A 25,705-nucleotide genomic window follows, 5' to 3' on the forward strand; every position below is an offset into this window, starting at 1 on the left:
CTGCTCTTTCTGACTGCTTAGGCATACTTGTTGGGAAAATTCATCCTATCATGAAGGAAGTTTCTGTTGTCAGTCTTTAAACTGATGAATGATGAGAAGGGTGCATGATGGAGCAGATCTCAAAATATTGACCTCAGCATAGAGCATGTTTGCGGTTATCGACTGAATATTTTTTTTATATAAAATACATGTCCCTGCTGTGTCATTAGTTTTGTTTTTTTTTATAATAATGCTGAATTTAATATTCTAGTTAGGTTTATTTCTTTATAGTTTTTCTTTACCATTTATGTGTTATTCATAATCAGTATTATTAAAAATAGGCAATAATTAGATTAAACAATGTTATTTTTTAAGCTTGGCAGAATCTAATTTTTGTAATATTGATATTAAGCCTACATATAGCTGCAGAGAATGGTCTAATAATTCCTATCTCTTCTGTTTTTTTTCAGATACTGCATTGACTTCTAGGTGGCAAACAGTAGGTAAGCAATAGAACGTAACTTTGCACCACTTTCTGATCAGATTTTTGTCAGTTTCCAGATTGTTCCAGATTGTGTGTCCTTTATCAATTCAAGTATTCTAATCCAAAGGAAAGTGTTTTTAATACAGGAGTTTAGTATCTTAAACATGAACACCAGGAAATTGATGCTGATCTTATCAAACTAAAGTGGGTGTTTGTTGTGTTTTAAATATTAGAAACAGTGGGTTTGTGACTATAAGGAGATTTCTGTCCTGCAAGGGCTGGCTCAAAGAGCATCCATTTGTGTTTACTCATTAACTTAAAAATACAGTATTGAGAGGTAGGGTGGGAAAGAAAGGTATTAAAGTTAAAATAGAGGTTTCACCTGGGTCCTGATCTTCACTGTTAGTGTCATAAATTCCTTGATTATGCGTGATCTAATCTAACTTAAGGAATATAATTGTTTTACTATAGTCTTGTTTGCAGTAGACCAAAATATGAACACAATGTTAATTGTGTTACAGTTATTAGAGTTGTTTTGTGTGGTTCAATGGACAGACTTGAGTCAGTTGAAAAAAAATTGAGCAGTACTGATAATGCCTGATAACTTTTCTTTTGATTTTTGTTCCAGGAAAAATTATAAATTCAATATGGCACCCATTTTAGATTGGAAGAACCTTATTAAAGTTGATCCAGATGCTTTGCCTCGTCAAGAAGAACTAGCGGATAGTTTGCTGGAAACTATATCCAGGGTACTCAAGGGAAAAACAGAACATTCTTCCCTAAACTTCTCAGTCCTTAACATACCTAAATTATTTATTTTGTGGATTTCATTAATATTTGTATTAAAATCTTATTCTTTAGATTGATGGAAAACGCTTAAAAAGTGAAACTCGGGAACAAGTGATACACCTTTTTAAAATCACTCAGTCACTGATGAAGGTTTGTATTAATCTTTACTTTCTATAATTCTGCAGATTCATTTATTTTCCTTTTGTTTAGATAAAAGAATCATTATTGTAATTTTTTTCTCTTCCTGCACTGAACACACTGGTTACTCCCAAGAGCATTTTTATGATACGTGTGTGCTTGCATCTGAGTATCTTCTTGTAGCTGTTGGGATTACAGCATGTAGCAGTGGGAAGTAAAGTGAATTAGTCTAACATAGTTACTTAGCTAAGGAACCTTATTTGTGGAAAGTGCAAACAGATCTCAAAAATTTTTTTAGATTTTTTAAGTCATGATTTTAACTTACATGAAAGTTTCTGTAGTACGTTGATGGTTTAGAGTAAATGAAAATATCATCATGAATGGAGAAACACTGGCATCCTAAAACTGATTAGAAATCTATCATAACCTCTTGTCTTTACACAGAAATATACTGAAAGCAAGAAATTACAGCAGTGTAGGTTAGCATATTGATTTTAGAGATTTTTTTAAACTTTTTTAGTTATCATTGGTGTGCTTGTGAATGTTTAGATGGCCCTGTAGAACACTGAGGAAGATATTTCAGTAATCTGAATTTGCCAGCATGGGGAAAAATGTGAGTGATTTTCTTTGGTTAGAGAGAAAAATCAATGTTTTTTTGTAAATGTTTTCATCATTTTAAACAGAAGGTCTACAGAACAATCTCTCACACAAGTTAATGGTAAATAGTTCTTTGTTGCTATATGTTTTTTTTTCCCCAGATGAAAGCTCAAGAGGTAGAGCTGGCACTAGAAGAAGTTGAAAAAGCTGGGGAAGAGCAAGCCAGATGTGGTAAGGAAGGCTTTTCATGCTGTACAGACATTATTTGATAAATGTTTTGGTTTTGGGGTGGTTTTTTAGTTCTTTGTTAGTTTGAGTTTTTCCTTTTAAGTTGAGGGAAGACAAGTAAAATACCAACTGCTCTGAAATAATTGCTACAGTAAAGCCAAATATTTGAAGATTAATGTTAACTGTTGTTGTTTTGTATAGTTCTTGCTTTACTGAGTAATTAATTATAATTAATTAAATAATTAATTATATCTGTTCTACTTTAACAGAAAATCAATTTAAAACAGAGGTTATGAAGCTTCAAAATGAATTAGAGGTATGTTTTAAAATTTTATTAGTTTATCAAGTACTGTTTGATGGGGTTTTTAGATGAGTTTGTTGGATTTTTTTTCTCTAGTAAAGATACGTAATTAGCCACTTTTTATTTAATAGTTTTTATTGTCTTTTCAATATTCACCAGCCTCAGGTTTAGCAAAGAGCTGTATGTACAATGATTTTTTTAAAAAATACTTAACAAATCCCATTTATGTATAGAGATTATGAAGATTTTTTTTTTTTAAAGAAGCTAGAGTCCTTCCTGTTGCTTTTCCTTAACACTGAGAATGTTAGTCTTAGCATCACTTTTTTATTAGCTCTTTGTATTAAGAACTTTACAATGTTTACAGTTATTTTTATGCTCTTAAGAAGGCACAAAGATCTGCTGGTGGTCAAGATACTGTTTTTTTGCATGATGAAATCTGCCAACTGGAAAAACAATTAGAACAAAAAGAGAGACAGTTAACAGATAAAGAGAAAGAACTGGAAAAAGAGAGAAAAGTGAATGAACAGGTAAGAATGACTTCAGCTTCACTTCTCTAAATGCTCTTCTGGCCCATCTTTTGAAAAGTCATTTTGAAAAGAGCCTCTGAAATTAAATTAAACCAAACAACAAACCAGTGGTAAAACAGAGTGTTTAATTTGTTTTCTATTTTGTTTCTAGTGCTCTTTGTTTTCATAGTTTGTGGTGTTAATGTTGCCTGTAAAGGTTTTCCATCTTGTTCTAGCTTGCTCTTCGGAATGAAGATGCTGAAAATGAAAACATCAGGTTAAGGAGAGAGGTTAGTAAACATACATTGAGGATTTAGTGTATGTTTAAAAATCTGTTATTAGCTTTTTGTATTTGTAATCTCTGGTGTGGCATGACTTTCAGTTCTGTTTTAGAACATTTCCTGGTTACTTGTACAAAGAAAATACAGAATTTTAATCACATTTAGCAAATATATAGTACATCTACTCCAGTAAAACTTAGTTAATTCAGCTCAAGAAGTGCCTGAATTTGAGTTTACGTAGTTGTACTGTGCATTAGTTTTGATTGGACTTTGTGTTTTGAGTTTTTAGTATTTTTCTTAAGTACTGTTGACAGATGTATTTGGTGGATATTAGAGAGGATTCAATTTATCAAAGTTTATTCAATTTATTCAGTTTATTAAAAATTCAAAAGTTAATGCAACAATAAAGGCAAAGATAGAGTTAACATTCTTTATTACTAGAATATTTTTCAAATCATTCTCTTGAAACATTTTTTCTAGCTATTTCTTGGGGGGAAAAAAAGGTGTGTTTTATAGCATTTAATACTATCTGAGAGAAAAAAATTTAATTAATGTCCTGGGAAGAAATCTTGAGAATTATTCTTCAAAATGCTGTATTACCTATTTATGTATTTATATGTACATGCATCCACAGTTATATAGGAAAACTCTTTTAAACTCTTTTTGTTTTGTTTTGGTTGGTTGGGTTGTTTTTTGGTTTTTTTGGGTTTTGTTTTTTGTTTTGGTTTGGTTTATATTGATTCCCAGTTAGTCTTCCTAAAGCAAAGATAATTTCTAATATTTTCATGCTTTGTTTTTCTGGTCTTGTTCTCTCCTTTTTAATTTGAAGAAAAAACACATGAAGAAAAAGGTGAGGCTTCTAAATACTCTAAAAGCCGACTGTAGGAATTTGAATAGTCTTGACTGTGGTTCTTTGTGTTAGCTTGCTAGAAAAATAACAACTTTCTGTCTTCAGCTCTTCAAAGTAGATTTATGTTTTGATTGCTTTCTGTGCAGAATGAACAATTACGTCAGGATTTAGCTGACTATCAGAAGCAAACATATTCTCAAAAAGAAACAGTTCTAATACGAAGAGGAGAGGAGTCTGATTACAGATCACAGTTGCTCAAAAAGAACTTTGAGCTTGCCCAGTATTTTGATGATATTCAGGTAAAAATATCTGTATGCTATTGAGTATTTAATGGATTGTTACTGATAGTAGGGTTTTTTTGCTAAGTTATGTCCATTTAAAAGTTGTGGAATAAGGAAGTGATATTGCAGTTGGGTTCTTTGGTGCATATAATCTGCATCTGTGACTCTGGCAGAATGACATTACTGGCAATGGATAATCGGTTTTTTATTTGTTCTTAGTATTTATTGATGATCCAGAGGTGAAATACTCTCTGCCATCCTAATTAATACTATCAAGTCTTATATTTAAAGTATCCATCAATTGCTCATTTCTTTCATTTTGCAGAATTTGACTGAAGCTAATGAGAAGTTAGACATCCAAAACCAAGAAATGAGGAAGAATCTTGAGGAATCGGTGCAAGAAATGGAGAAGATGACTGATGAATACAACAAAATGAAAAGAATTGTGCAACAATCTGATTTTGTTATGGATCAGTTAAGAAAAGAGAAAGAACATTACAAACTTCAAGTAAGAACTGACTTTTCTAATAGTGAATATAATCAGGAATAAATTCTAAAACATAACTGTAGATCACAATTTCTTTTGTACAAAATGCTAGTCATAGTCTGGTCTTAAGAATCATGTCTTCCTCTGACTGAAGCAATATAAATTTGTTAAACAGTATGTGTTTGTAATGTGTTTATATATTTACACTGGTTAAGCAAAACATTTTTGTGATATGATGTTCATCCAAATGGTATTTCTAGATTCAGGAGCTTTCAGACCAGCTGAAGGCAAAGAATGAGGAAGACGATCCACTCATGGCAGCTGTAAATGAAAAAGTAGAAGAATGGAAGGTACTTTTTAATACTTTTTTATTATTTCTAGGAATTATTTCAAGTGTTCTGATGGTATTTTATCTTATTTTCAGAAAATCTTAGCTGCAAAAGATGATGAACTCCTAGAGTATCAGAAAACATTGTTTAATTTGGAGGAGAAATTGAAGATGGCACAACTTGATGTAGACAGAAACAGTATAGTGGCCCTTCAGCAGGTACAGTCTGTGTGAGAAATTTTACAAATAGAAATTACCATTCATTAAATATTCTAGTTACTAAATAATTATTTAGTCTTTTATAGTTTTCAAGTACCAGAATATGCATTACTTATGTTTCAGAATTATGAGACAGGTTGATTTATTCCACAAGGTTAGCTTAATAGACAGTAGACAAAGGAAACTTCTCTGCATTATGTGGGAACTGAGCTTCTGGCAGTTGGTTTCATTACTTCCATATTAACTTCCATTTTGATCTTTTCTAACTGTTAGTAGAGTGATTGTTTTAACACCTAGGCATCCATAACTTGGTGTTTTTATATTATAGCTTAATTTCTATTCTTTAAATTTGTTAGTCGTGGGAGAGACTTATCTAGTGTTTAATCTTGTTCCTTTGCCTCACGTGATGCCATACTATTAAGTCTGTGGTTCAGCCCATGGTAGAGCTAGTTGAATTTAAGTATTTTTCACATTCATGTAATATTACATGGTTCTTTATGGTTTTCAATTTCCCATCTTTCTTGTAAAAACATTAAAAGGATAACTATATAACACAGCCCATTAGGAACTCTGAAGCACACATTATGGAAAACATACTGTATAATACCAGGGTGGCTTCCTGCCTTGTTTTGAGGTTTTTGAATAAATATGATGTGACATTTATCACATCCCTTGTAAACTGAGCAGTGTGGTGAGATACATTTATGCAGTCTTCCAGAAGTAGGAGCATAAAACTTCTCATGAAACAAAAAAACCTTCGGTACAGGTCAGCTTCTGATAATCAGTAGAGGAAAGTAGCTTAAAGGAAATGTGATAAGCAGTTGTAGTCTGTTCTTAGCCAAACAGATATCTGTAGAGGTAGGGTTTTTTCCATTGCTGTCATTAGCATGCCTTTTTGAACAGTGTTGTGGAAATAAGCTTAGTTTTAAAGCAGACACATAACAATTAAATCAAATTACTGCACTTGTGTTTTAACTCAAAATGGACACAGTTTGTTATGGTTAAGTCTATGTTTACATGTTTAGCTCCTTATTCTTTGCTAAGCTCTTTGCCTATGGTTTTGAAATGTGGTTATATTTGTCCTATAAGAAAGTATGAGCTTTTGTTTTTCATACCATTGGTATAGCATTAGAAACTCTTGAGATTTTTACATTATCATTACTTTCTGTAATGTTTTTCCATTTCTCTTTTTTCCTCTTTTTTGTTCATCACAGAAAAAAAATATCATTAAACTGTCTATGGTATTTTTAAAGCTTATGTGTAAGCACAGAAATAGTATAATATTAATAGAAATAATTTTCACAGTGTATATGTAATTATAGATGTATATGCATGCAAAACAAAGTGTGATACAAATTTTTAAAAGCTGGATGATGTGCTGAAAGGCAGTCTGCAACATCACATAAGATGGATTGTTAGTCCTCCCAGTCTCGTATCTCTTGGTTCCCACTGACAATTGTTTATGAGGAAGCTGTAAGAAACCTATATGGTCTGATACTTTTCATTTTATGTTGCTGTAACTCTTAAGAGAACTGTTTCATTTAAAAAATATATGCTGAAATAGTGATTTTATATTTTTTGTTTGAATGCTTTATTTTTACTGTTTCCTTTATTTTTCCTGCTTTGCCTTTATCAACTTCTAGATAATATCTGAGCTCTATGTTGTAAGTACAGTATATTTGCTTGTTCTATTTTTTTTTTTTTTTAATTAGCTACTTTTAATTTCTTCGTTACTGTTATGTGTGGTGTTCTGTATTGGTAGTTTTTATGTCAGTAAAAAAAATTCTTTAATGGAGTTGGGTTTTTTTTTTCTTGTGTCTAGGGAGTGCAAGAGCGAGATGCTCAGATAAGATTGCTTACTGAGCAGGTTGAACAGTATACCAAAGAGATGGAGCAGAATGCATTTATTATTGAGGAATTAAAAAATGATCTCAAAAAAGATAAAGGTAACATGGCCGTTTTATTTTAAGGTCTATGAAAAGGAAAATAAGAAATGACAGATTTACAGTTCATCCTTTATTCTCTAGAAATACAGAAAAATATTTGCTGTATTTGAGTAGTATCAGTCTCTGTTTTTCTTGTTCAGATCAATTTATTAAACATTTGAGAACAGGTGAAATTTATTCACAGTATTTCAGTGGTTGTTATGGGTGATACAATGCCTAATGAAACTATACCTGGTCTGTGAAAGTTAGGGCATAACATAAAGTCTCAGCTTTATTAAGAACCAAAAATGAGTAGTACTGTGTAATTCAAAATTAATTCTGATATCCCTTACGTGTGCTTTCTCCTTATACATATTATTTGAATAAATGATTGAGGACAAAATAAAAAAGATGTTGCATGTAGTCTTTTGTAATTACTTTGATTAACAAGAGCAGAAAATTTAGTTCTCTTTTATTACATTATCTGAGGTGTTTGACGGCTGCTAGCAAGAATTTCTGGTTGAACTGTAAACAGATGAAATTTTGCTCTCCAGGTCACTCATCTCATCAAAATCAAATTGGTGATATACAAGAAAAGTTAAAAATTCTAGAAGAGAGAACTAAAGAGGCTGAGAAATCAGCAGAGTTAGCAGAAGCAGATGCCAGAGAAAAGGACAAAGAGCTTGCTGAGACACTGAAACGAATGAGACGCTATGAACTGGTAAAAAATACATTAGAGCAGGCAGTGTATTCCATCATATTTTTTGGCAATGAGTCTATCTTCCTTTTTTTTTTTATTTTGTTGTAATTAGAAATTAAATTAATGGCTTCTGATGATGGTTTTTTTTTATTTCTTTCATAGTAACATGTAGTGATCATTGTCTGTATGTAATTTGTTTGCTACTTAGTTTTTGCAAGTTGTCAGTGTTAACATTCATATGGGCTTCAGAAGTCTATTGAACAGGAACTGAACAATCAAGAAATTATTCTTCGAACGATCATTTAGTAAGAGGACTCAATTTTGAAATATGCAGACTCCTGTAGTCAAAGGACAGATTTGTAGGATTTGATTTTTATTCAGTAACTTTTTTCTCTAAGCATAGTGCAGAAGAGTTGTACAGGTTGAAAAACATTTCTTCTTATCCGTGTGTTGTTGAAAGACAGATTCGTAATTTATTTTCCTACATCCTATATTGGTTGTTTTGTTTTTACCTCCTGTTTGGTCTTTTACAGGGAGTATATGGCTTGGAAGAGGCTGTTGTTGAAATAAAAGATTTAAAAAAGCAAATAAAAATACGAGATCATGAGATCGAAACATTAGTTAAGGAAATTAACAAACTTGAACTTAAAATAAATGATTTTCTTGATGAAAATGAAGAACTTCGGGAGCGTTTAGGTTTGCTATATCCATTAAATTTTCAATTATTTGTTGTGTAAGAATTGAAATAGCATTATGTCATGGATGGTTGGTTGGGGTTTTTTTTTGTTTTTTTTTTTAATTTTACTCAGCAAATACCTGGAAATAACTTTGGATATTCTGCTAATATTTGCAAGTAATTTTAGCTAGTTATGATAAACTTAATGAACGTGTATGACAATTTAATATACATGACTAAACTGTGCTTACAGGTTGTTCTGAAGAAAATTGGAGATTAGGTTTTGTAGGGTCTTTCTGGTTTTGATTTTTTTTTTTTTCATAACGGTTCTTAGCATAAAACACTGAAGTTGTAATGCGAGACTGAGAAGTGGAAAAGTGGACAGGGTTAATTTTACATGGAAAAATGTAAGCGCAAATATAGTTAATTTAGGTGGCATTTTATTGCATTTTATTTTTTTGAGTAACTGAAGTAAAATGCTTTCTTCTGTTACTACATGGACCTTAAGATGTGTGCACCTATAAAGAATATACTTATATATATTCAACTACCAAAATACTATGTTTTAATTTTATTTGAATAGTTATATTTTTACTTAAATGAACTGCATTCTAATAATTACTAACATTAGTGTTTCTCCTTAATGAATAATTTACAGCATATACTGTTTTTTAGGGCTTGAGCCAAAGACGATGATTGATTTAAATGAATTCAGAAGCAGCAAAGCACTGAAGCAACAGCAATTTAGAGCTGAAAAACAGATTCTTTTGCAAGAGGCAAGTAAAAAATTCTGGTTTTGTGTAAGAGCTATATAATAAGAATATTTAAATGAAATTAAATACTGCTCTGTGAATAATAATGTGCAGATTGAAAGACTAGAAGAGGAAAGAATTGAACTGAAAAAACAGGTTCGTAAGTTCGCTCAGGAAAAAGGAAGATTTGCAACAATAGGTAGGATTTTTTTTATTATAAATTGTCCTTTCAAAAACATGCTTTCTATACTTGTTAATATAGCTATGTGACACACATTTGTTTAAATTACAAGGCTAAATGCATTTCATTGAATCTGTAGGAAGAGGTGAGTGCTTTTTTTTTCTGTAGTCTGATAGCCTAGTAGCTTTTTGGCTTCTGATGACAATGCTTCTACATCAATGAGAGTTGTTTCATTTACTTGCAGTTCTTAGATGCTGAGTGATCTTGCCATAACTTCTGCTAAATCTGTAAAACGTGTGTGTTTCAAAAATCTTAAACATATCAATTCTGTGCCACCCTGGGAAGCCTAGCATGCACAAATGGAAAGGTTTATAGCTCCTTATTTTGCAGGTAGAAAACTAGAAGTCAGATATACTAAATTGAGTATATTACCTAGGTTGAAGACCAATTAAAAATTCATAATAATTTATTACTTGTACATTTATTTGCAATTAGGATTGGATGCTAATGAAGCTGATAGCTTTACTGACGAGAAAGAGATAAATATGAGGAAGTTGGATTTCTTGAAAAGACATGATATTGCTGAAGTAAAAGCAAAGGTAGGTTCATAAAGCAAGTTCATAAATATTTATTGTATTTCTCATTTGAAATAAAAATGTTACTTTGTAAATACCCGTTCAAATATTTCTCTAGGTGGTTTTATTAACTGCTTTTAAAGAACCCCGAAATTAATAATTTGGTTTGCTTTTTTTTTTTTAAGACTAATGAATATTCTGTATTTTTTGTGAATATAGGCTAGCAATTCATGTAATGTGGAAGGGAGAAACACAATTGCAGATAGAGAAGCACCGGTTAGACTTCTGAAGTCAGAGAAGGATATAGCTGAAAACAGTAAGGCTGTGGGAAATCTACCTAGAAGTACTTCTGGTATATTTGAGAATTTAAATCTCTTGGAAACAAATAGAAATGCTTCTTCTGTTCATTTAGGTTCAAAACATGTGACAGAGTGGCAACTATCTAGCGACAACTGTAATTCTGAAGCTCTGAGTATTCAAGAGCTTTATGTATCATCAGAGCTACAATTTACACAGACATCAGGGATAAAAGACTATGCAGACAAGAGAGAGATGTCAAAAGACTTAAAATCAGACTACAGAGATGTGTTTCCTCCTTATCAGCTAGTTTGTCAGACCTCAGAGGTAAATAACTGCAATGACAGAAAGAAGCCATCTTTTCAGAATCAACTGTCCATAGCTTCTAATTCCGACCTAAGAGATCAGGAAAATTTTTGCCCCGGACTGTCTCTCAGAGAAAACACCATGATTTCTTCTGCATCTGCTCTTGAAAAGTTAGTAAGGCACAAAACACGAATGACACCACTGAACATAAAGCATGATGATTCGCAGATAAAGTTTTCTGATTTAACTGCCTTTCAAGAAGACAGAGAAGGAAGGAAATGCCAAACAGGATTGTTGCAAGGAAAAAGTTTGGGAAGTGGACTTGAAAACAGACAAACAGAGCATTCAGGTCAGGTAGATCCAGTTGAAAATCTCATAGAGCAATTGAGAAGAGAATTAGCCTTTCTTAGATCACAGGTGAGAAACCTATATAGTATGTGTACACTTATATCTATTGCAGTTATTTAGAAGATAAACTCAAGAAATAAGGATGCATTAGTTTACTTTCATGTTTGTTAATTACTATTGGATGGTTCTAATAGAATTGGGCTTTTTTTTCTCTTCTAATAAAAGAAATACCAAATCATTCTTTTGCAGTTTATTGTTGACATAGGATTGAAAAAATGTGGGCATATATTTTCATTCTGATGGCAGAAAGTTTGTACAATACCTGTGCACGTGTACGTAGGATGGGTACAAAGAAAGAATAATTTTTATTCTAAGACACACCTTTCTAAACAGAGAACTCATTCGTTTTCTTATGAGTGCATATAGCCTTGCATTCTATACAAATGAGTTGTTGCAATTGCATTTTTAAACAACAGAGTTTGAGGATTATTTTAAAAACTCGTTTAAAATAAATTGAGAAGTGCAAATGGTAATTTACAAATATTAGTTGAATGATGTAGGTATTGCATCTATCTTTTGGTATGAAAGATAGAGATAAGATTTCTGTTTAAAGACACGTGTTGTTTGACTAGAGGGATGTCTCCTACCTCCACAGAGTACAGATGTTATTAAGTCAGGCTTTAGGCATAAGAAAGACCTTTCCTTCTAGGAAACACCTAAGAAGTCCCTGGGCTGGTTCTTCTATCCTTTCATCCATTTCCTTGTGAAATAACAAGGACAATATATATCTGTTTTCAGAAAAAAAAGATTTCCATTGAAAAATTCCATTCTTTATTCAACTGATCTCTAATGATTAAATCTTTGAGGCTTTTAAAAGGGTTTTTGAAAAGTTTTTTATTATCAATGAGAAACTGATTGATTTGAGGATGCTTCCTGTGGTTTCTTTTATATCTTGTAAATCATATAAAAAAGTTAGTCATTGGTAGCTTCCTAAATAGCTACTATGAAATGCCATGTTCATTTTCTGTGTAGTGGAGAGCATTCCTTTGGTTGCTAGAGGGGCCAGTCCCTCATTCCTCAAAGTCATAGACTACTGGTCTGTACCAGGCTATGGTTCCAACTGCAGTATGACACAAGAATTTGTTTTTCTACACAGTGGAAAATGTCACGTCTATTTATTCCAGTGAATCTCTGTTGCCATTGCATATCTGGCAGGAGATTTATGTGTAGACTGGGAAATTTTAATGAAGGCATACTTCAAATTAAAAAAAAAAGGCTGGGACTAGAACATGAGATTGCTAGAATTGGAATCTGTGTACTTTTTGTCTGGGAAAAACCATCTAAGAATGTGATAAGGAAACATTCTGGTTATAGTGTGTAAGATAAACAAACAAGTCTTCTCTACACTTACCTGAAATGTTTTGGAACTGATGGCATTTCTGTTGAGTCTGCTGAGCTATGTAATTGATCAAATGAAAGTGTAAGTCTGTATACATCAGGGTTTTTCAAATATAAAACAGTTTTTCCATGCACTACACAGCAGTATGCTTCACTGTTGTGATTTCTCTTAAAATACTATGTTAGCCAACCTATGGGTTGAATAATGCCCACAAACTGCATTTTGTATATAAAAGAGGGGGTGAGTTTTTTGTTCTGGAAGATAAATTCTTGGAAATTTATTTTTTATATATATAAATGGAGATAGAATCATGTACTAATAAGTTACTATTTTTACTTCTTTTTAGAATGAACAAATATCCAGAGATTTGTTCATCAAGAGTATGATAAATAGTTGTACAGAATTAAATCTTGAAAGATACAGAAGCCAGGCAGTGCAGGTAGTCCAAGTTTTTTTAAAAAAACAAAACAGCATAAATATTCATAAAAAATTTATTCATGGCTTAAATAATTTCTGATAATTTTGTTGCTGTGAAGATGGCACCTTCCATATAACACCTCTTTTTTGTTTACATACTATATAGTTTTACTGTTGAATATATATTGATTAGCAATATTTTCAAGCATTTATTCTCATTTACCAGAGTCTTAATGAAAATTCTAATACTAAAATTCCTAAATTACTGATTTCACGTCCTTTTTCTTTTCTTTAGAACGAGTACCTTACCAATGAATTAAGCATGAAAGAGAAAGATTTGGAGAGGAATGAGGCTGCAATAGTCAAATTTCAAGCTAAATGTAAGTTGCAACCTGTTCTAAAACTCTGTAATATTATCAGGTGCTTGTAGATAATTTGCTTAGTTAGTTGTTCTGTTTTTTTTAATTTTGACTGCAAATACCTGTCTGTACAGTTTCTGTTTTAAGAGCAGTTTACTTTTGTATCTTCCACAGTGACTGACTTTGCTGTGTACGTATATGATTATTATACAGCTATTCTGATACATTTCTCACATTAGAAATGTAGAGTTGTGAATTGGCCCAGGTCTGAAAACAACGATTCCAAAATAATGAATGTAAATGTCATTTATCAAATTTGAATTTCTTTGAATTCTCAATAATGACTTTTTAAACATTTTATATTTATTTTAGTGTATATCCTCATATGCATTGTATAAATACATAAAAATAGATTGTTGTGCTGATTTCAAACTTAAAATTAAATACACTCTCCAGCAGCGATTTTAGCAGGTCTGCTGTTAGCTTCCTAATTGTGTCTGTCTATAATATGAACACTATTTTTATACATCAAATTAAAAAGCATTATGGTGATATGTCATAGGAAACCTTGACTCATTTTTTTAAAGCTGTTAAACCTGCCTTTACAATTTTAATTACAGTAAGGGAATTATCAGAAGAGAATAAACAACTTGAACAAGGAATGAGAGACATACTGCAAGCTGTCAAGGAAATGCAGAAGGATCCATGTGCGAAGGGAGGAGAAACAGCCTTAATAATCCCTAGTCTGGATCGTTTAGTTAATGTGAGATTGCTTTACAAAGTATAATTTAGCCTTATAGGCTGGTAGACCTTTTTTTGTTTTGCCTCAATTTTTGCATTATTTTATGATTAAATATTAGCTTCTTTATACACATAGTTCCATAGTTAGAAGTAGTGTATAGTTACAAATAGTCCATAGTTAAAAATAGTTACATAGTGCAATACCTCTTTAAAAATGCTATTTAAAAATATACAGCAACAAGAAATTGCCAATAAAGATAAAAATATTTTTTTAAAATCTTCAGCTGGTCAGAATAAAATTGTCTTTTGCAAGTTTATTGCCCAAATCATAAAGCTTAAGTAAGAGGTTTTTTGCATGTCTTTTATCTCATGGCACTCACAGGAAATATTTGAGAAAAGTCCTTTGTTTTAACAACTTACCAAAAAATACGTTTTAACAGGAAAATTTAACCGTTTAAATTACAGTCTATTGCAAATATACCATCAGGAAACAGATAAATAGATTTTAAAATGTTAACATGTCATGCCTTTTGCTGTTTTTGTGTAGTTTAAATTTGAGGGCTCCAGTTTGTTATGAAAATAACTAAGCTTTACCTGTTTGGGTTTTTTTCTGTTTTGTTAATTAAATGTTTACTGCATTAGGCAATAGAATCAAAGAATTCAGATGGAATCTTTGATGCTAATGTGCACTTGAAAGCTCAGGTTGACCAGCTTACAGGACGAAATGAAGAATTGAGACAAGAACTGAAACAGACTCAGAAGGAGGCAACAAATTTATCTAATCAGCTGGCAAGTGCAAATGAAAAGGTATTCAATTTAATTGATACCATTTATTTTGTACTTGAAAAGTAGCTGCTCTGATAATATAGAACAAAACCACACAGTGCATAAGATAGTGAATTTAGCTTATGTGAATAGTGATTTATATGAATTTTACTTAAAGGTATATATTGGAACTACCAGTTTGTCCATTTTAGTTCAAATCTTACTCCTCTTAATATTACTTCATGCTACTGAGAGATTAAGTGTTTTAAAATAACAGATTTTTCTCTAAAATCCTGTATCTTGTTTGAAGTTGTACAGTTGAATCTAAGCTATGCTTCTTCCATGGCAGGAATGAGGAGTGGACTGTCAAAATCTTACCAAAAGTCAAGTGTAAATTTTGCTTTTAGAATAGCTTTGGTGGTGTGAAAAGATTTGCCAGTAACTAATATTCTAGAATAGTCTTTTATGTACCATTAGAGTAGAGAACCAGAGAGCTTTTAAGAATTTAAATGAAAAGGCAAAGATTTGTTTTGAATAAGCCATTAAATAGCCAATACAATCTGTTCAAGACTTCATCTTTTTAAAAATAACAGAAGATGAATCCTTAGATATGAGGAACTGCCCTGATTGCTCCAGTAATTTTAAAAAGTTGCTGAAATATTATGAATTTAATGATTTATGAAGTCAGCATTTTTAAAAGATACTTTAAAGACTGTTTGAATAAGAAATAAGTGGAAGTGAATTAGGTTGTTATTAACAACTGATGTAGCACAGGAAAATAATATATATTTTATCAGTGTATTATTATTTTTTAGTTGAATGGCAAGAGCTGCTCCTCTATGGTTTTCTTTCTTCTGTTTAGATTGCACAACTGCAAAATGAAATTTGTGTATTACGTCAGTCAGAAGGTGCCAATATTGTCTTCCAAACAGTGAATCTTCCAGAAGGAATAGCTCCTTCAGGTGTTAATATGATTAATTCTCTGAATGAATATTTAATACATCTTATCCAGGTAACTCATTTACTCCTTAATAGCAAGAATATTTGTAACCTACAGTTAATTCCTCCGAAGTCTAGTACCATGCCACGTGTGGACAGGAGAGGATGCTCTAAAATTATTTTTAAGTTCTGACATCTAGTGAATTCTTTAGGCTATTTTGGTGGTGTTTTAAATATTTTGATGCATTTTAATTCTGGAAGCTGATACTTCATAAAATTTTTAGCAACAATTCGGATTTTTTCATTTTAAATCTGAATTTTGATCTAAATATTTGCCCACTCTTCCTTGTAGTTCTTCAGTTGCACTCTTTCTATGAGAAATTCCGTCTTACTGCTCCTGTGCCTGTATGTGCACTTCTTCTGTATGTAGCAAAGGTGCCTACTTAATTACCATATGAATTTTCAGTCCATTGTTTGTCAGAAATATGTCAGTATAAATATGTCTGTAAAGAGGCATAAATACATTGAAACTGAAGCTTGTGATTCCCATGATAAGCATAGCAGTCAAGCATATAGAAAAGAAGAATTGATTATTTGAAAATTGGATTAAAAAGAACTTACCTTTTTGTTACTGTTATTTTGTTCTCTTGATCACTTTATTTTTGTTGATTACAGAATGCTTTTCAGCTATTATAAAGATTATTTGGGAACATGAAAAGAAAACATTGCTTTTCAGTTAGACATTAAATTAATATTCTCTGTGGGCTAGCAACATGTCATGGTGTTTTTCACTTTGAGAGCTATAATCCATAGTGCAATTATAAACTATTGCCAAAGGTTATTGGACTTTTTTTCATCTGTTGCTTCTAGAGAAAAAACACATATCAGCAGTACACAGTTTATGACAGAAGCATCTATCATGAAAAACACGAGGGAGAACTGGCGTTTTGATTAATCCTTCAATGTTTAAAACATATATTAACCGCTTCAATATTTTTATTTGGAAAATAATCTTTAGGAACTGGAAAATAAAGAAAAGTTACTTAAACAGTTAGAAGATGCAGTAGAGGACTACAAGCGAAAATTTGCAGTAATTCGTCATCAGCAAGGCTTGCTGTATAAAGAATATCAAAGGTATCGTTCACTTTTCTGAATTATGGAAGCTTAACTAGATATTTAGTAATGTTGAATACAAGATTTGGTGCTGTGTTGAAGTAATTCTTTAATTAATGTAATAAATACTGCTGCTCTTGGATATGGATTCCATATTTTCTTTTAAAGATTCATAAATCTCTTATAAAAACATTATCTGCTGGATTATTTCATATTGCATACTTTATAATGAGGACTGCATTATGCTTTCTGCATCTGGTGTCTTGTATTTCACTAGAACCTGGCATTATGGACTCTTCAGTCACATTTCTTTTGCTTTCAATTATTGGCCTTAACAATTTTTCTGAGGGGAAAAAAAAAGAAAACGTACTCAAATTCAGTCAGAGATTACCGTTTTGAAATTTCAGATCATCATGACTTCATAGTTGGTTTTCTTTCAGAGTCTTGGTTCCTTTATATGCCTCATTGAATCAAATTTTCTATATAATTTCTTTTTATGGTAAAAAAGAGAAGGATTTATATCTGTTAGGAGCCTAGGATTGAATTTGGCAATTTGAGATCTTCATTTAACATGCTGTTAGTTGTGGCTTCTCTGTCTTTGGATTGGGATGAACAGTCACTTTCCAATTAGACTACTGCTAAAAACAGGCATCCTGGTTTGCAGCATTTCAGGGTTACTGTTTTAGTTACAGTTTTTTAAATCATTAAGTCTTCCATAATTTTAAATTAAAATATCTAATTACTGTTTTAGTCAAAAGGAAAGCTGGCAGAAGGAATCAGAAAGCATAAAAGAGGAAAAGAAAAAGCTGGAAGAGCAAAAAGAACAAGATGCTACAAAAATAAAGGCATATTCTGTAAGTAATTTTATTACATCTTATTTGTATTTACCTGTTAATATGTAGGTATTTCACAGACACAGGAAATGGCATTCATCTTTCTGTTTCACGTTAGTTCTACCTAGACTGAATTCTGTTAAGACAGGTGAAAAACAACTTTTACGGAAGGTAATGTTTCAGAGTTCCTGGAATTAATTGATTCAGGTGCCTATTAATTAATTGTATCCTGAGACAATTAAGCCTAAATATATTTCCAGAAAAGTGAAATTGAAATTTATTTTTAGATGTTTTTACTGTATTTTGCTGTTTAAAAAAATGAGGGCTTAAAAGAAGCACACGCAATCTTAATTTGTTCAGTGTCTTATTCTGCATTTCCATTGTTACAGGAGTAGATGGTAGCAAGATTAATATATTTCTGGCATTTATTTTTTTAAATGTCTTTAAAATATAATGGAGTGCCACGGAAGTATTGCTGAGCTCTTTTAAGAAATTACTTTTTCCCAATAGCTTTATTTTCCATTAATACATCTATCCAAAGATAAGAAATATGTATTGTTATTTAATATTAATTTTTATTATGTTGTTTTGGTTAGAATAGGTTAACATTTTCAAATGAAACATTTCACCGAAATTAGTTCACTGTGAATGATCATTGAAAATTAGTTGCTTGCTCTTAAAATCTTAAGAAAAACAAGCTTCTTGATTAAAAAAGTCAAATCTTTGCCAGTTGTCACAGAACAAGAGGTTTTTCATTACTTCAGTAACGAAAACTCCATGACTGGAGGTTTTTTCCAGCTACCTGATCATTCTTCTTCATTAGGCTTATATATAGGAATATGGTAAACTCCCTGTTTCCTTCGTAAGCTGATGTGTGCATGTTTACTTTACCAATTTAGTCCTCAAAGTAGGATGTTATTAGTGTTTGTTAGGAACACCAGGAATTCTGTTTGTTTTGATTCTGGTAAAAGAGGGGAACACTACTGCCAGTGAATGCAGAGAATTATTTTTGTTCTAAGTTCTGAAAATATGAGCATTAACTAAAATTCCAATTAGATTATTTAGCTTTTATTTCTTGATGATTTCAAAGAGTTATTTTTTTCTTGTAATAGAATATTGTATATTTGTCCATGTATTGAGCACGTGAATATGTTTTATTAGCAAAAAGTTATTTCAGGCAGATTAATGGAATTTTTACACTTATATTTTAAAAATTTACAAGAAAGCTTGCTGACGTAGTTGAGTTCTGCCATACTTATGTACGGGTTTCTTGTTAAAAAAATTACTTTACAGAATTTACTCAGTGCGCTTCAGCTGGATCCTGATGAAACAAAAAAAGTACTTGCAGAAAACAATAGAAAAATAACAGTTTTACGAGTTAATGAGAGGTCACTAACAAGGCAATATACCACTTTGCTTGAAACGGAACGGCATCTTAGAAAAGAAAATGAGAAACTAAAGGACGAAATAACACAAATGGAAACTACAGTTATAGGGAAAATTGGAGACTTGCAACGATTCAAGGTATAGTTTATAGTAGTAATAGTGCACACTTTTTTTAACAATTTGGGAAGAAAAACAGTTTTTTTTAAATGGAGAAGGTAATAATTTTTTTAATATATTATCAAAATGTTAAATGCTGTTACAAATTTTGTCAAAACATCCTTTGCATTTAATTAAGCATCATAATGAAAAACCTGTCAGTTTTGCCCTTCTGGAGTTGCTTCAACAAGTTATTTTTATTGAAAGTATCATATGAAACCAAATCTTACTTTGCTAGGTTGCTAGGGCTCATATATTAACCCCTCTGTATAAAATATGCTTTTGGCAATGCCTTGAGAGGCAACTGTTGATAAAGTTACCCACAGAGTTGGAATACCAGAGGAATTTTATCCCGGTTTTTACAGGCAATGTAGAAAGATGGACAGTAATTTACTAAAATAAACCAGTGTCATGTTCAAAAGCGTCATATTAAATGGTACTGTTTTTCTGTTGAGAAATTTTATTTTTTCTATATAAAGATCTAGCAGACCTTAGTAACCCATTGTGTTGATTATTTTCATAGGAGATGGCTAGCTTTAAGATTGCAGCTCTGCAAAAGGTGTTGGATGGTAGTGTGCCATTGTCTGAGCTAGAACTGGCCAATAAGCAGTATAATGCATTAACTGCTAAATACAGAGATATGTTGCAAAAAGATAACTTGCTCGTCCAACGGACAACAAACATGGAACACATGGAGGTAACATTTGTGTTTATATTTGAGCTCATTTGCTATGTCTTTATACATTTGCTTTGCATTGGGTTTTTTTGTTTTCACTTAATAGAAAGTTCTAATGGAAGTCCTTATGCTAGAACTGCTGTTTATAACAGTTCCATGGTGGGTATGAGATGTCAGAGCCTTCTTACTGTTGCTGTCCAATTTTAAATTGCTTACCTGGTATTTTTCAAATGGATTAAGAAACATCTACAAAGTCCCTGATTTTATCTCTATGGATATATATATATTTAAAAGCATTTTGTTTAATAATTTTGGTGGGTTTGGCTGTTTGAGTATTTTTCTTCATTAGTTTGCTTTTTAGGTTCAGCTCTGGCTATGTTCCCTCAAGTATTTTTAGTTCTTTGGTTACCAAAACAAGGTGAACAGAAGGAATATTTGCTACCATTTTCAGTTTTGGTGGTCACAGGGGCAGTAGAATGGGTGTAAACGGCTTTCAAAAGGTTGATAGTAAGATACAATGTAACAAAGACTAGCATTTTTACACTTAAGAGGAAACTTAAATCTTGTGTTTAGGTAAGGTTAATTCAAGACATTTTGTAGATACTAAGCATCAAATCTGCTATAGTTGGATAGTTTGCTGTTATGTTGCAACTTTTTTTCATACAGCATGAGAATGAATCCTTGAAGGCACAGATAAATTTATTGAATAAGGAACTGGAGATCACGAAAGAGAAACTTCACACTGTAGAACAGGCTTGGGAACAGATGACTAAACTGGGCAAGTATAATAGTGACATTGCCACATTAATAATCAAATGGTATGTCCCGTGTGAAAGTCATATTCTGAAGTTTTACAGAATTGGTATATCTCAAAACACAAAAAAAAGAGTGCAAATTATTTTGTATCTTTTTTTAACTCTTAAATCTTTTTTGTGATTTTTTTTTCTTTGCTTTATTTTACATATTTGCTATTTGAGCAAAACTGTTATTTCCCTCTGTAAAATTCCAAGTTGACTTTTCTTGGGTTACTAGGTCAAAGGTTTAAAAACTGGAACTTGTAAACAACATTATCTGTTTTAGTAAGAGGCAATGTTTTTAACTTACTCATCAGTCACAGTACTTAATAATTTGTCAGGAAAATACTGTCTTTTTCCTTGTTTCATTCCCTGTAACAAAGTATTTTTTCTTGATAGGTTAGGCTCAGTGCACAGTTTACGTTCCCATTATTCAAGAAGAATCGTCTATGTATATTTCTTTTAGAGATTTTTAAATTAAATTTCCTGAAGATTTACCAGCTGAATTAAAGATAAATTGAAAGCCTACAATGAAAACAGTTATCAGTCTCAATAAGCATGATATACCTATTTATAATATATAATATTTTGTTGAAATTAGATATTTTTCAAACATGTAATAAGTCAAGAGATAATCACGCCTCTAGTTTAACAAAGTGTTTTAATAACATTTATCTGACTGAAACAAAGCAAAACTCGTTCTGTTTCACGATGCATAGAATTCTTATGTTTGAAAGAGCTTCTGTATTCTGTAACTTAAATATTTTTTTTAATGTAGGGGATGACAATGCCATGGACAAGGCCACAAAAGCAATAACCAACAGTGAAATTTTGTCTATTTCTAAGAAAATCACAATGTTGGAAATGAAGGAACTAAATGAAAGACAGAGAGCAGAACATTCGCAACGAATGTATGAACACTTAAGGAATACTGTGAAGGAAATAGAACAACGTAATTTTGAATTAGAAGCAAAATTTGCTGAGGTAAATATTTTTAGACTTAATTTGATTAATCTCAGAAGAGTATTTTTGAGCTTCTCATAAAGTATTAATCTATTTTGTATCATGACTAGCAAATAAGCGTATGATGCAAAATATTAACTTCCTTTAAGAGCTGTAATTTTGCACACACAGAACAGCTGTAAAAAATAGAACTAATGAATTTGTCAGTAGTTTACTTCAAACATTAGTTTATCTCTGTAAAACACATGATGAGCTTCTGGACAGATGGTTTGCTAGTTTTTCATCAGATTACTAGAAAAAAGTCTTGCTTTGGACTGTTGCTTTTTGTGTCTAATTTGTATAGTACCTTAATTTTCCTTCCATTGCAAATGACTCGAAAAATGCTAGACCTTTGCATCCCTTTTGCAAATGACAATGTAACGACTGTTATACACTGGCTATGTCTTCTGTCACATGCCAAACATTATCTGTAATGGAGGAACAGAAGAGAAGTCATGTCTCATTGAAGCTCATGGTCCCTAGTATTCCTGTCATATCAGTCTTTAATTTTACTAGATTTTTTTTCGTCCCCACTATTCATACATCAAGTTTACTCCATAAATTAATTATTTAATAGTAAGAAACTTTATAATTTTCAGTCTAAATTTATTTTTAGGCAGTTGTAGGCATTTGTTCTTTTGCCTCGATTGGACTGTAATTTAAACAAAAACTAAGAAGAAGAATAGTTATGTTTTCAGGAATGTTGATAGACTGTTATTCCCTCACCTTGTGCTGTGCTTGACTATTAACCTAGTTATTTTGGGTTGCTCTTATCTGACTCTCCATTTCTTTGTTTTTCTAGTAGTTAGTTGTTACACTGTTTTCATTTGAAGTAGTTTGGGACATGAATAAAATGAAAGTTATAAGTGGAAATCAGTTATTTTGTTAAGGAATGGTATCAGATTAATTTGCTGCATTTGTTTTTACTAAATTAATTTCTCTGGTTTCTTTATGTTGCCTATGTCTTTCCATTTATCAGTCTTTACTTAATACCCCTTGGTTTTAGTTGAAACATTGGTTATTCAGTATTCTGTACTCAACTTGAAAAATCAGGATGCTTGAAAGAATAGCACTTTATTATGAAAGTAATTTTTAGAAAACAAAAGAACTCCGCTGTTGTGAGTCTTGGCACTTACAACCTGTGTTTGTATTACCAATCCTGATGTACTGTATAAATATATAAATAAGACTGTTCATATCCTGAAGAGCTTACAGTGTTACTATTTTTTTCTTTTTTTTTTTCTTATTTTAGTTTAAGGGCAAGTTATTGCAGCAACAGTTTTAAGAAAACGGACTAATAAAAATTATATTTAATTTAAAATCCTGTTTTACATTGCTCTGTGTATCTTTTCCAGTGTGTATGCAATCCTGCAAACAAAAAGACATTTGAGGAGAGAGGAAAAGAATACAGATGAACACTATTTTGTAATGAACAAAAAAAGAAAATATACTTTTGGCACGGCTTTTTCTTTGCAGTGTTGGGAGCAGTAAGGTGCTTAGGATACCATTTTGTTTGTTTCTGGTTTTGTTTTTTTTAAGCTGACCAAAATCAACCTTGAGGCACAGAAAGTGGAACAGGAATTAAGAGAAGAGCTGTCAAAGAGTGTAAGTAAGGCAGTAAGTGATGCAGATAGACGGCAAATCATGGACCTAGAGAAGCGCGAGATGGAGCTCAAGATAGAAGTATCGAAGTAAGTGCTGAAGTAATAAGTTTTGAATTCCAGTATGTTCAGAAGCATGCTAAGATCTAGGCTATGTAATACACTACTTATATATTCCTAACAGATAACTGTCTAAAGCTAATTTTTTGTCATTTATATATGCCAGAGCACTTCCTGAGCATTTATGTTCTGAGGTGGGAGCGAAATAGAGGACAGAGACGCTTAGTTTTAGTAAGGAAATAAGGGCTTGTTTTCCCAGAGTAGGTTACTGCTAGCAAACTTACATATACCTTAGAGGAAATAGTCCTGTGAAAAAGCCTTCAAAAGTTTTTATATGAGGAAACATACTAAGCATCTTCTTAGCACGTTCTATGTAGAAAAACTTAATAGGTTGTTCAGTGGTTTCACGTGACACAATCCTCTTTTCCCTGCAAGGTTAAGAGAACTGTCTGATGTAGCAAAAACGCAAGTTGAAGCTCTAAGGGCACGCCAGCAATGCAGAGATAAAGAAGTGGAATCTCTTAGAATGCAAATTTTAGACTATCAGGTAAAATTCAAGCTTTATTAACACTGCTGTTTGGATTTTTTTCCCTGAAGCAGAAGAAATGAAGTAATTTTTCAGGGAATTAGGAAACTGCAAAAGCATTCGGAAGGATCTTAGCAATCTGGTCCTTGTAGTGGCCACATTGTTAAAAGAGTTCTCCATTACATTAATTATGCCCTTCTCCATTTTTCAGTTTCTAGATGTATAGCTATTATAGGGCCTGAGCTTTTTTCTGTGTTAATTAGGTAATATTTATTCTTATGTGATTAATAGCTTGTGCTAAATATTTAAAGACAGGAAAGCTTGGTTTTTACTAGACAAACAATGACTTGTAAATCTTGAAGATTTTCAGTATTGCTTTGTTATTAGCTGAAACAATTTATTGGGATTTTTTTTTTCATGTTGTAGAATGGTTTGAATCCCTAAAACAACACTTTGGTCAGCTTCTATATTACTGTATTTCGTAAGTTTAGGTATACATACCTTTCTTGTTCTGTAGTATTTTGGAAAGATACAACTTTTAAGACCAGCATCTGAAGAGGTGTACTTCTAAAACATGCTGTAGAAACAATGGTGGAAAAGTAAGCTGATTTTAGAGGCTAATTTTTGCTCTTATCTCTGGAGTAAAATACATGCAGCATACAAAATACAAAAAAAAAGCTTCTTATGGTTACGTATATACTGCATTAAACATATTAAAAATGAAAAATAACTGTTCTTTATATTTTTTGTTAGGCACAGTCAGATGAAAAAGCAGTTATTGCAAAACTGCACCAACATATCATGGCCCTTCAAGGCAGTGAATCTGTTGCTGTAGGGAAATTGGAGACACTTAAATTGAAACTACAGAAGGTGGAAATCCAGAATCTACGTTTAGAGCAGAAGCTTGATGAGAAAGAGCAAGCCTTATATTTTGCCCGACTGGAAGGAAGAAATAGAGCCAAACATCTACAACAGACAGTCCAGTCTCTGCGGCAGCAATTTAGTGGTGCTTTGCCTTTAGCACAGCAAGAAAAATTCTCTAAAACAATGATTCAGCTACAGAATGACAAACTGAAGATCCTGGAAGAAGTTCAGCATGCGCAGCAGGAGCGTCGAAATGCAGAAAACAGAGCATTAGAGATGGAGTTAAAACTGAAAAGTTTAGAAGAACTAATAAGTGCATTGAAGGACACAAGGGGAGCTCAAAAGGTTTGCTATTTTACAACTTTTAATAGCTTTGTTCATCTGATCTGCATTTAAATTACATTTCAGTTCACCTTGTTCCTCAAACGTCTGTTTTAATAGAGAACTTAATGACTTCAAAATACATTTTGTTAGAATGTGACAGCTATCTTTTTTTTTCCTATTTTAAAAAAAGCAATATATGATTAGTTACTTGTCCTGTAAAAGTCAGTGCAGTCAGATTTACTAATTTTCCTTTGTTCCTAATTAAGTGGCGTAGGAAGCAGAGGCTAACTATGAATTCAGTTATGTTAAAATGGATTAGATTATGAATTTAATTTAATTGGCAATTAAAGCAATTAAAACACAGATTAGCACTCTGATGTTCTGTTCCATGAGCTCGTATTGAAATCTTCACTAGAACTCCATGACTTTTTAAATAAATCCAGGGGCCATAATTTAGGCAGCATGGTCAGAAATGTTATTATACTTATATAATTCTACTGAATCGTATTTTGCTATTGTAAA

At 31.9% G+C, this 25,705-nt stretch overlaps 1 protein-coding gene across 5 annotated transcripts in view; it reads left to right on the plus strand.

Annotated features, from left to right (window-relative positions):
• Nucleotides 1-1,095: 1,095 nt before the first annotated feature.
• Nucleotides 1,096-25,705, plus strand: part of CEP290 (centrosomal protein 290) — a 41,938-nt gene continuing 17,328 nt past the window's right edge. The window contains exons 1-33 of one of the 5 annotated variants that reach the window (XM_071765743.1): nucleotides 1,096-1,212; nucleotides 1,325-1,402; nucleotides 2,149-2,218; nucleotides 2,485-2,531; nucleotides 2,900-3,043; nucleotides 3,259-3,312; nucleotides 4,133-4,153; nucleotides 4,300-4,452; nucleotides 4,760-4,942; nucleotides 5,182-5,271; nucleotides 5,346-5,468; nucleotides 7,112-7,132; nucleotides 7,291-7,414; nucleotides 7,948-8,114; nucleotides 8,627-8,789; nucleotides 9,445-9,545; nucleotides 9,636-9,720; nucleotides 10,198-10,301; nucleotides 10,497-11,297; nucleotides 12,974-13,066; nucleotides 13,340-13,424; nucleotides 14,024-14,166; nucleotides 14,787-14,951; nucleotides 15,772-15,921; nucleotides 16,867-16,982; nucleotides 17,713-17,815; nucleotides 19,088-19,318; nucleotides 19,860-20,033; nucleotides 20,679-20,790; nucleotides 21,585-21,790; nucleotides 23,348-23,499; nucleotides 23,905-24,016; nucleotides 24,749-25,204. In XM_071765743.1, coding sequence (XP_071621844.1) covers nucleotides 1,111-1,212; nucleotides 1,325-1,402; nucleotides 2,149-2,218; nucleotides 2,485-2,531; nucleotides 2,900-3,043; nucleotides 3,259-3,312; nucleotides 4,133-4,153; nucleotides 4,300-4,452; nucleotides 4,760-4,942; nucleotides 5,182-5,271; nucleotides 5,346-5,468; nucleotides 7,112-7,132; nucleotides 7,291-7,414; nucleotides 7,948-8,114; nucleotides 8,627-8,789; nucleotides 9,445-9,545; nucleotides 9,636-9,720; nucleotides 10,198-10,301; nucleotides 10,497-11,297; nucleotides 12,974-13,066; nucleotides 13,340-13,424; nucleotides 14,024-14,166; nucleotides 14,787-14,951; nucleotides 15,772-15,921; nucleotides 16,867-16,982; nucleotides 17,713-17,815; nucleotides 19,088-19,318; nucleotides 19,860-20,033; nucleotides 20,679-20,790; nucleotides 21,585-21,790; nucleotides 23,348-23,499; nucleotides 23,905-24,016; nucleotides 24,749-25,204 — 4,929 coding nt within the window. In that variant the 5' untranslated portion in view covers nucleotides 1,096-1,110. The remainder of the gene's footprint in view (nucleotides 1,213-1,324; nucleotides 1,403-2,148; nucleotides 2,219-2,484; nucleotides 2,532-2,899; nucleotides 3,044-3,258; nucleotides 3,313-4,132; nucleotides 4,154-4,299; nucleotides 4,453-4,759; nucleotides 4,943-5,181; nucleotides 5,272-5,345; nucleotides 5,469-7,111; nucleotides 7,133-7,290; nucleotides 7,415-7,947; nucleotides 8,115-8,626; nucleotides 8,790-9,444; nucleotides 9,546-9,635; nucleotides 9,721-10,197; nucleotides 10,302-10,496; nucleotides 11,298-12,973; nucleotides 13,067-13,339; nucleotides 13,425-14,023; nucleotides 14,167-14,786; nucleotides 14,952-15,771; nucleotides 15,922-16,866; nucleotides 16,983-17,712; nucleotides 17,816-19,087; nucleotides 19,319-19,859; nucleotides 20,034-20,678; nucleotides 20,791-21,584; nucleotides 21,791-23,347; nucleotides 23,500-23,904; nucleotides 24,017-24,748; nucleotides 25,205-25,705) is intronic. The other 4 variants (XM_071765753.1, XM_071765771.1, XM_071765762.1 and 1 more) reach the window with 4 other exon arrangements.

This window comes from Heliangelus exortis, chromosome 1 (genome assembly GCF_036169615.1).
Source record: "Heliangelus exortis chromosome 1, bHelExo1.hap1, whole genome shotgun sequence".
NCBI classification, from domain to species: domain Eukaryota; kingdom Metazoa; phylum Chordata; class Aves; order Apodiformes; family Trochilidae; genus Heliangelus; species Heliangelus exortis.